The sequence below is a fragment of the Gossypium raimondii genome, chromosome 8 (assembly GCF_025698545.1).
Source record: "Gossypium raimondii isolate GPD5lz chromosome 8, ASM2569854v1, whole genome shotgun sequence".
NCBI classification, from domain to species: Eukaryota; Viridiplantae; Streptophyta; class Magnoliopsida; order Malvales; family Malvaceae; genus Gossypium; species Gossypium raimondii.
Window position 1 is genome coordinate 2932948 of NC_068572.1, and position 11688 is coordinate 2944635.

General features: G+C 30.7%; 1 protein-coding gene and 1 long non-coding RNA gene across 2 annotated transcripts; both read left to right on the forward strand.

The window, feature by feature from the left end:
- Positions 1-1935: 1935 nt before the first annotated feature.
- Positions 1936-2697, forward strand: LOC105790281 (uncharacterized). The gene is made up of 2 exons (XR_001132435.2): positions 1936-2082; positions 2430-2697. It is a non-coding gene; the product is annotated as an uncharacterized LOC105790281 (long non-coding RNA).
- Positions 2698-9352: 6655 nt separating this feature from the next.
- On the forward strand, positions 9353-10857 carry LOC105790280 (DNA damage-repair/toleration protein DRT100). Its single transcript, XM_012617792.2, has one exon. It carries the CDS (start codon positions 9517-9519, stop codon positions 10627-10629), a length of 1113 nt encoding a protein of 370 aa, XP_012473246.1. The 5' UTR covers positions 9353-9516; the 3' UTR covers positions 10630-10857.
- The last annotated feature ends 831 nt before the right edge of the window (positions 10858-11688 follow it).

An 11688-nucleotide genomic window follows, 5' to 3' on the forward strand; every position in this document is an offset into this window, starting at 1 on the left:
AAATGTAATCCAAAGCAAACAAAAGTGATTATTTTAGTAGTTTACCCTTAATAATTGTCGAAACCGTTTTTTTGAAAACAAAAATTTAGTTTCCGACTTCAAAAATAAAACTGGAGTCGCCACCGATCCTTTATTAAGGTGTGACCGGCCCACCTCAAAAATGATTTTGGTCTACGAAATTTGAGAAAATGAGTCCGGGAGTCAGTTACGCACGAGGAAGGATTAGCACCCTCGTAACGCCCAAAATCGGTACCAAATTGATTATTTGATGTCTTAGTGTCGAAAGTTAAAAAGATTTTAAAATAAGCTTGAATGATGAAATTTGCAAAAGGATAACCAATTGTTCAAGTCATGTAAAGAAATCGAGTCCCAATACGTTAGGGTACAATTCCTCATAATTCTTGAACTTTGAATATCACTTTATTTTATGCGAAAATTTTCATTTTGAGAAAGTAACATGCCACACCCAATGCGTTAGGACACAACAAGTTAAGTTCCCAAAAATAATTTTTATACTAATGGATTTTGAATAAATAATATCCTCGGTTATTTAAGATTAACAAAGAAAATCAGAACCCAATACGTTAGGGCTCAATTTCCTTCGAAAATCCCAAACTTCGAATATTGCTTTTATTCAAAAAAAAAACTTTTGAATCAAGAAAATAACTATATTTTTGAAAAGGTACGTTAAAAAATTAATGTACAATATGATACAAATACTTTAATTTACAACACATACGAATAAATATTTACAAATATATATATACAAATACAATATACCAAGAATTTATAAACATGTGAATGCACATATTTAACACACATATAAGTATACATATAAAAAGAAGGTAGTATATAAAACAAAAGAAGTTTATAATAATTTCTAAGAATATGTATATATATGTACATGAAAATTACGAAGATAAAATAAAAAAGATATATGCGTATATATTCACAAAATAAAAACGTATATGTATATGTAAGTCATAAAAATACGCTTATGTATATATCCAAATATTTACATATATGTACAATATATAAAATAATAAAAATATTTAGTATGATTTAAAAATATGAAAATGTATACATAAAGATATCATGGAAAATGTACGTGTATTTTAAATTGTAAAATTTGGGAAACATGTAAGTATTCTAAAATGTATATGTATACATATATATATATATATGTTTGTAAAAAAGTTTATGAAGAATAATATATAAAATGCGTATATACATATTTACAAAATAAAGAAATGGGTAAGTATGTATAACATATAAAACATGTGAAAGAAGAAAAAATAATAAAAAACTATACAAAAGAAATTTTGAAGATGTACGAACGAAATATATGCATGCATGTATAAAGCTTAAAAAATATATATATATATATATTAAAAATGCATACATGTACATATAATGAAGTTTGGCATTAAAATATACATGTTGATGGTGTTAATAATAATAATAATAATAATAATAATAATAATAATAATAATAATAATACACAATGCCAAATAATATAAAAGAACTAAAAAATTGATTAAGGATCAAACTAAAAAAGAAACAGAGTTTAATGGCCAAATTTAAAATAACGGAAAACACCAGAAAAGGCCAAATCGATACGCGCGCCATGAGAGAAGGACTTAAAAAGCAATATCCCCACACTGGCCTAACGGCGTCGTTTTAACGAGCTCCATGTGCCTGGTCTATAGGTCGAATTGAAACATGAGCGAAATTTTGTGGCGAAATTGAAAATGCATGAAATACCGCATTAAAATCAAAATAAAGGAGGAGGGGTCAAACGCGCAAATTCCCCATTGAAGGCCAGAACGCGCGGACCCTGCTTGCGGGTCGGGTCGACGCGCGGGTCTGGCCTTCCAAACGGCGCCGTTTTGTCTTTCTTATTTAAGACAAATTTTTTGTTAAAAATTTATTTACAGCAGGAAAGAAGAAAAAATATAAAAAACAAATTTTGACAGTCCTCTGCTAGGGTTTTTCGACCCCAGCCTTGTGTCGCCGTTCAGCCGCGCGCTAAGGCCCCGATTGCGCCGGAGGTGGCAACGGCTCGTCGGCTCCGGTGATTAGGTGAGTTTCCTCTTTCCCTTTCTTCTTTTTATTTAAGCGACAATAAATGAATAAAAAGGCAAAAGAAAAAAACTAAGAACGACTAACACCGAATAAATAAAACGGAAAAAAACCTTTGTAAAAAAAAATCGAATCTTTAATTCTTTTCAATCGTCTCTTCTGATTTTTCCTTCGTATTTTCAATCCCTTTACACTCCAAAAATCCCCCATTTTACAGATTTTCAATCGGTTTATATAACCGAAATAAAGAAAAAATAAAATCCAAACGAAAATCATAATTTCCTATTATTGTTGTGCTGGTATTTCCTTCTTTCTCGTTGTTGTTTAGTTAATGTTTGTTGCTGCAGATGTGCGTGCGATGAAGGCGCGAGATTCGCGGCGGCGTGAGGTGCGACGCGCGGGAGCAGTTGCAGCACCAGCTGTTGGGCCGCTGAGGTAGAAGCTGTTAGGGTTTCTGAAATTTTGATTTTTTTGGGCTGGGGTTTGAAAATTAGTTGTTGGGCCTGTTAATGGTTTGGGCCCGGGCATTATTGGGTTTGTGCAATAATAACACATGAAATATGTATGATATTAAAGTTTTAAAAAATAAAATAAATTGTTTTGTGTTGTCATCAATCTCGAGTCGATGTCGAGTTAACTTGTGACACCAACTCAATCAAATACATTATTAATACTAGAAATCCTATCACATACGTATGTGTGTCGAAACCATTGATTTAGAACACAGATGCATGTTTAAAAACAACATATAATAAAGATTAAAACACGGTTAGAAACTAATTAATCACAGTAACGCATGAAATATGTACGATGTTAGAATAAAATAAAAAATAAATTGTGAGTAAACGAAATTTAAAACATATAAATATATCATATTAACAATACTAAATGTACTACAAATATTTATCATGACGTTGTCATCAATCTTGAATTTTTTATAGTAAGAAGATGATATATATGTATATAAATGAAAACATTTTAATAAAAATATTAAAATAAAAGGTTAGAACCAAAAATAAAAATAAAATCGTTACTTATAATATTAACATATTAAATTATTATTTTAAAAATATTTCATTAGGTATTAATTATAAATTTTAAATAAATTATTTTTGAAGGAATTTTAAAAATTATTAAATATTAATTATAACTATATATTTATAAAAATTTTAACATATCATTAGGATAATGTTTATTTAAGAAAAAATTAATTTTGTTATTATATATATTCCTTAACAATAATGCCACTTTATTCGTATTTCTTTTATTGGGTTTTGTTAAAATAAAAATATTAAAATATCTTCAATGAATTAGGACCCGGTTGATGAGCAACATCAACTCAATAAAGTGCTTTATAAATAGTAAGTATAGATAATTATAAATACATATTATATATTATCTTTTACATGCTTTATTTATTTATTCATAGTAACAAATAATATAAGCCGAGCATCATATATAGATCTGTTTAAGGATTGAGTTATTCGTCCAAACCCAAAGGCTCACCCGAAATTTCGGAGGGTTTGGACACAAATATTAGGACCATTTAAAATATGGGTCACGCTCGGGCTTGAACATTCAATACCCAAGCCCAGCCCGACCTATTTTTAAGTTTATAATACTTTATATTATATAATTTAGAACATATTAAAAAAAAAACAAACCTATACTAAATATATAATACTACTCTAATATAAACATTAAAATAATGTTAAGATGACTATATAAAATATTTCAATAAATAAAAAATGAATAAATTTATTAAATATTAAATAATATAATATAAATGATTTTAAAAAATAAAAATAATATGTGTGGGCTAAAATGGGCTTGGGTTAGTCTTTTGTAAATATGGGTAGGTTTAGATAAAATTTTATGTCCATATTTTGGGTCGAGCGGGCTTGGGCAAGCATAAGTATATTAATATTATGCTTAAATCCAGCCCGAACTTGACCCGACCTGGCTCATGAACACATCTACTCATATATTGCTGTTATATTTTTTTGCTTCACTATAATTCCCCGGGCCCAGCATCAAGTCGGCCTAAGGTTTGGGCCAAGGAACCATGGAATGCTCTAAATAACTAGGTCCGGTCCAATTTTTTGGGCCCAAAAACATGAATAAATTGGATTATTTCTCAAATAAATATTTTTTTATTTTACATTATTATTTGGTGACGATGATGATGTGAGTAATATCCTTAAAATAATTTTGTTTAAAAATTTATATTTATATATATTAGAGACCACAAAATAATTGAACGAAAATTTAATTATTACGACAGTAATTATATATATATTTTTATAATTATATAGAATTGTAATTCTCTAAACGTGTTTGATCGACATATTGTAATTACATTATAATTCTATAATTGTAATTTTTATGTAAGTAATCCTTAAAAAATTATGTCCAGTTTGCATATTTAGCCTGATCCTTTAACTATGATAATTTACTCATTTTCTAATACTTATTTTTATTTTACTACCCATGTATAGAAGTGTTAATGGACCAAGTTTGGGGCACGCCCTAATAAAATTTTAGACCCAGGTCTGGCCTGAAAAATAAACTTAAAATTTTACTTAAACTTGACCCAAATAAAAATACTAAAATCCGACTCAACTCGGTCTATCTGTATTAAATTTTTTATATAAAAAAATTAAAAAACACAATACATCAAAACATTAAAAACATTAAAATAAAGGTTTCCCAACAAATTGAAAATAAATTTAAAAAAGGCTTTATACTTAAATAACACTAACATAGGTGCAACTTAACAAGTAAATGCCCCAAAAATAGTAGCAAAATTAACAATAAAACAAGAGTTATACAGTATCTAAACAACAGTAACAAAATAATAGTGAAATGATAGCAAAATAGTGAGAAAATAATAACAAAACAACAGATTTTCTTTTTGCTAATTTGGGTCAGGCCTGGACAAAAAAACCTTGCTCGAGGCCTAACTTATTTTCTAAATGAATTTTTACCCAAATCCATATTTTGAACCGAGTCAGGAGGTCTAAATGTATTAATCTTTAAATCATGGTTAAAGAGACGAAAATTAAAGGAATGAATGAGTGATATATTATGACGGTAAGTGGTAGGGCTTGTTTCTGTTTTGTCATTAGTGAATAGCAAATGCATGTGAGAGCACTTGGAAGTTTGAGTGTGATAAGGGAGTGATGGTAGGGACGAAGCCATCCCATGTTATCTCATCACTTCCAAGCTGGTTTTAATGGGGGACCCCCTTTGTTTAATCCATGTGTCGGGGGTTGGACCAGTTTCCCCATGTGGTTGCATTGCTAAACCAACTCATCTCCTTGACCTTTTTCTTCAACCATTGTTCAACTTCATGTTGGGTCTCAAGCTTTGCGTCACCCAAGCTTATTGGTAAATTTCGAGATTGAGTCATAAAAACATTGATATTGTTCAAGTAAAATATGAAGTTTAAGTCTTGTGACTTGTGAGTAGAGAAAACAGTGAAGTGCGAAGCTAAACAAAATTTCCGGAAAGCGGATTTAAGTTATATATTTTCATGAGAATTAAAATAAAATTTCATAATTTTAATAAAATATATCTTTACCGTTTTTTGGGGCAAAGTGTAATTTTACCTTTTACTTTATTAAGATTTTGTAAAACTTAAAGGGATAATATTGAAATTTTACATTTTAGGGACGTCGAGGCCCCTGGTAGCCGCCCAACCCCGTCTCTAAAAACAATGTTGAAAAAACTTACTCCCTATTTAGTGATCCAAACCCAAATTCAAATTTAGTTGGAATTTCATGTGACTACCAAATACCGAAAGGTCTAGAATAAAAAATATGTTCCAACCTCCTTGGATTTTTAATGCATCATCTGATGACCATTAAGAGTTAAAATCGAGGTGAGCGATAAGATTGGTTTGGTAGAGCTATAATTATTTATTATAGATGTGACAATGGAATACAATAGTGGTCAAATATGTTCGAGTTCAATCACAGCGTTCACTTAAAACGAACCCAATATTATTATATTAATAATAAAATATTAATATCAAATATTATCTATTGCTTAACAAATTTATGTTTTGAAAGCTTTTTATGGTTTTGCAAACAAATTTATGTCCCGATTTGGCCTTATTTGATTCTTTTTAATAGGGATGACAATGGAGCAGGTTGGGGTGGATATTGCTAAATCCACTACCGCTTCACAATTAAAACGCTTTGCTTGGACACCTACCCTGCTCCGCTATGATTGTATAATATTGAAAATCACTATCAGCTTCATGGATGTTGGATGCATCCATCCTCACCCTTAATATTTTCTACTCATTTAATTTTTTCTACTCATCTTTAATATTTTCAATCTTTTTAAACTCAATAAATATTTTAACATAATTCTTCAAAAAATATTTAAGCATAAAATACATATTTCTCCTATATTATTTTATTACATTTTTACCCTTTTAATAGTTTATATATACAATAATAAAATAATAATTTTATATAGTATAACAGGTCGAGGCGGGACAAACAATTACTTTAATCATTTCATTCTCAGTATCCAAAAGAAGAAATCTATTTGCCTCCACCCAGCATCCACTTTTCAAACAAAAAAAAATCCGCTCCGATTCAGAATTAGACCTGTCCATGGGTCGGGCGGCCCGACCCGGCCCGACGGCCCCCCCGAAATATGAGAGAGTTCGGGTAAAAATATAGGCCCGAAATATGGGCTTGGGCAAAAAAATGAGGCCCGTTTAAAAAATGGGCCGGGCCTCGGGCACCACTTTTTTGGCCCGGGCCCGGGGCGGCCTAAATATAATAAATATATATTTTTTATTTTTATTTTTAAATTTTAAAATGTTTTTATTTTTAAAATAATTTTTTCATGTTTATTAAAAAATGGGCCGGGCCGATCTCTGGCTTATGATATTTTCTCGGGCCGGGCCTGGGCAAAATTCATGAGACGGTTTAAGTTTTGTCATCATTACATTTTAATAATACAGTCATTAAATTGATCCATTTAGCAATACAATAACTATTTTGATTCAATCCAATGTCTTCCAATATACTCAAATTAACTAACTACCGGTAGAAGTAGAAGGTAAGAGAAACCAAAAGGGTCTTGGCCTGGCTTCCTCAAAAATTTGGAAAATTATTGTTAGGTCCTTTGGAATTTTTAAAAATTTTAATGAAATCCTCTGAAATATTTAATTAGATCTTCAATTTTTAATGTCACATTTCGCTACTATAATTGACTATAATCAAAATGTTAGAGATTATATAACTCGAATCACGTCACTTGTTGAATAAATAAATAAATATAGTGACAAAATAAGAGGATTTGTGGGGGAGGAGGGAGAAAGGTCGAGGGTTTTTCACCCTTAAATAGATGTAGTCGAAACTCTTTTTGTATCATTCATTTTTCAACACTAGTGAATTTCTCCTCTTCTGCTCGTAGTTTTTTTCCCAAAAGTGTTTCCACGTGAAATCTGTGTATTCTTATTTTTCTTTTCTTGTTACTTTACAATTATTCTACTGCCATTATCAACGTTTATTATAACACAAAATAATTTTTTTTTTAAAACCCCACATTTACATAAAATGAAATTCGAATATATAACCTCTCACTACTTAAACTTTACCATTACACCCAACTTCATTTTCACCAAATTCTGAATCATGAAAAGCAGGATTAATTTGTAACTAGTGGTGAAATTAATCATGGTTAATTGAATAGCTGCAAGATCATGCTTGATTCATCCATGTTATAGACACTCCAAAATTAATATTCTCCATGATTAAACCCATTCCACAATTCACCATAAATCTTTTAGTAATAATTTATTTCTTGAACAATAAATCTTTTAGTGATCATTACACCAATGAAATGACTAAATTGTAAAAAAAAAAAGGAAACGGGACCCTCAAAAATAATTAAAATCCTAAATTGAAATTTAATAGGGTGACCGATTGATCCCATGATATTATTGGGCAATGAGCATCGTGCATGCATGTGAATATCTCATGTTGAGCTCAATTTTTTTAAAAATTCTAAATCTGAATTTCAATTTGATTTAATTGTAAAAAAATGATAATTTAAACTCAAAATTGATTAAAATGTAAAATTACGTCAAAAGTTGATGAATCCAAGTGAGCTGAATTTGAAATAATCTAAAATATTAATTGGTTAATCCGAACGACTCAAATCTTATATAATTCAATTTCACCTCATCTAAATTGACTCAGTTCAAAATTCTATGAACATATGATATCAACTCAATCAAGAACTTGATAAATAAATAAATAAATAAAATAGAAATATGACAAATTTCATATTAACACTATTCACGACTATATATATTTGATAATTTAAACACGTTATTACTTTTAAAAATCATTTAAAAAATATGACAGCATATGATATATTACCGTATAATTATATATATTGTCAAATATTAAATATTATATTTAGTAGCGGAGTCAGGGGCTGGCAAGGGCGTCGTACATTTAAAATGAAACATTTTTCATTTAAGTCCTTTAAAATTTTAAATTAACAAAAGGTAAAATTGTACTTTGGCCCCCTAAAAATGATAAAAATTTGATGGTCAAGGATGTTCACCGCCCTAGGTGTGGCCTGGTTTCGAGTCACGCTAATTGCGTTGGTTGTTTGGGCTTTGCCCTGTTATTATAATTCACCAAATTACATTTTTATTATCGTAAAAATTAAAATTTAATTTCAGCCCCTAAATTACAAAATATGATGTGATAAAAAAAATTAGTTTATTTAAATATTTAGATAAATTTTGAGTTTGACTCTCTTGAATAAAAAAAGTTTTGAAAAAAAGATTGGTTGTTTAAAATTTCACCCAACATAAATCCAGATTTAATTAACTAATTAACACCGTATATGCTTATCGAATATTAGTAGGTCTCATTATAAAAAAATTAATCACAAAAGCTCAACTTGAAATATGAACATAAAATTTTGTTCAATTTAGCCTATATTTTTATTTTAAAAAATATATATTATATATTTTTTATTAAAATATTTATATATAAGCACATTGTAATATTATATATTATAATCACTTTAATTTTATATGTTATAAATTACATAATATATGATATTATAAATATTAAATATTAAAAATGGATAACATTCAACACAAGTCTTAAATGTTTAAACTGGTCGGATTTAATTTTTTGTCCAAATCCTTTTTCAGATTTAAGAATTGAAATTCGGCCCGAGTTAACTCGGCTCATGAGCTACTATAAAAGTACCTCCCCCTAATATCTCCATTTTTGCAAAACCTTGTCAGTGCTCACTGCTCACTCTCTTTCACTTTCATTCATCTCCATTATTGTTTCAGATCGTAAAATCAAAACCAAATTTTCGTTTAATTTATACATATAAACACCCAAAAAACAAAAAGGGCATAAAAAAGGAGATTCAATGGGGATCTTCTCCTTCAATGCCATAGCTTTGGCCTTCTTATTAGCCATTATCTCCGGCGCCGTCAATGCTTGCCCTCCTTCCGACCGAGAAGCATTGCTAGCTTTAAGTTCATCGTTAAAGGAGCCTTATCTAGGCATCTTCGATTCATGGAAAGGCACTGATTGTTGTTCCAACTGGTACGGTATTAGCTGTGACCCCACCACTCACCGAGTCACCGACGTTTCCCTCCGCGGCGAGTCCGAAGACCCCATTCTTCAAAAAACCGGCCACTCATCTTCCGGTTACATGACCGGTACCATTAACCCTTCTATTTGTCAGCTTGACCGGCTCACTACTTTAATCATTGCTGATTGGAAAGGTATCGCCGGTGAGATCCCATCATGCTTGGCGTCGTTGCCCAACTTGAGAGTCTTGGATCTCATCGGAAATTCCTTATCGGGAAAAATCCCAGACCAGATAGGGAACCTTCAAAAGCTCACCGTCTTAAACTTAGCTGATAATAAAATCAACGGCGAAATCCCAAGCTCCATTGTTCAACTTTCCAGTTTAAAACACCTCGATTTAAGCAACAACCTCCTCACCGGCGAAGTCCCGGCCAACTTTGGCAACCTGAAAATGCTGAGCCGTGCATTACTGAGTGGAAACCAACTCACTGGAACGATCCCAATCTCCATCGGCAACATGTACCGGTTAGCCGACTTGGTTATATCGAGAAACAAAATACAGGGTCAAATACCAGCACAGTTAGGCAAAATGAAGGTGCTCGCAACGTTGGACTTAGGCAGCAACATGCTCACCGGCGAAATACCGCCGGCGGTTCTGGGTAGTACCGGTTTGGGTATCTTAAACTTGAGTCGAAACTCCCTTGAAGGCAACATTCCGGACGTTTTCGGGCCGAAATCGTACTTCATGGCACTTGATTTATCGTTCAATAACTTGAAAGGTCCGGTCCCCGGATCTTTATCGTCGGCGAAGTTCGTCGGACATTTAGATCTCAGCCATAACCATCTTTGCGGTACGATTCCGGTGGGAACGCCGTTCGATCACCTTGAAGCTTCATCATTTGATAGTAATGATTGTCTTTGCGGTAACCCACTCAAGACTTGCTAATAATATTTGCTCAACGAAATTGATAATTGTGCATGGGGGATTAAATTGTAATAGAATGTTTTATTTTGGGTTATTATTAGAAATAATAGAAGTATTGAAGGTTGTCTTTGGTTATTACACCGATCTCATTTATGTGTAATAACATGTAGAAGTGTACGTATTATGTAACGTAAGCGTGTGTATTAATTAATTTAATGAGTGTTTTCTACGTAAAATATACTAAAACTACACTTAATGTCACTAAATTATTAATAAATCTATATTTTATCACTAAACTATTTGAAATTAAATTTTAATTTAAGTCATTAAGTTGTTAAAATTGTTATTATACGCTTGTTCTCTTTTCATTTTCTTCTACAGTACGAAATAATTTTGAATGTCACCCAAAATCTAAATAATTTTTTAATCTCCAATACTGACTGTTAAATTAACTTAGATCTAATATCCATTTACAGATTATAATGGTATATTTTTAAAAATATTTTATTAATTGATTTAATGAGACAATTTCTAATTCCTCTTTTTTATTATATATTTATTTCTCAATTAATAATAGATGAAAAAGGTGGTTGAAATGAATTGAATGAAAAGACAAGCATTATTGCAGATCTCTGTGTTTAACAGAGAAAAACAAAAATGGTATAATATAAATAATAAATAATATATATATAAAATTGCCTGATGGCGTATGCCTTTCTGACGAAGCACGTGAACACATGCAATTAGACCTGTGAATTGGTAATTGGATAAGTTGTGCTTTAGGTCCCTTTACTTTTTACACATTTAGAATTTCACCCCACATTTTTCTGCTTTAGAAATGCAAGTCCAATTATTGACATAATTAAAAATTTTATATTAAATTCAAGTTCAATTCAATTCCATTTTTTTGTTACATAGCTATTAAGTGAATATTTCTTTCATTTCAAATTTTCACAAACCCTGAAAATAAAGTCTTAACTTGGAAACGAAATTCTCTCCACAGTTACCACGAAACTCTCACCAAAACTCATATGCGACTATATCTTGTCGCCCTCAAAGAAAAGTCCTTGTTGATTGGTG

Bases quoted from the DNA above. Each gene is read 5' to 3' on its own strand.
- LOC105790280 (XM_012617792.2), top strand. From the start codon at position 9,517: ATGGGGATCTTCTCCTTCAATGCCATAGCTTTGGCCTTCTTATTAGCC.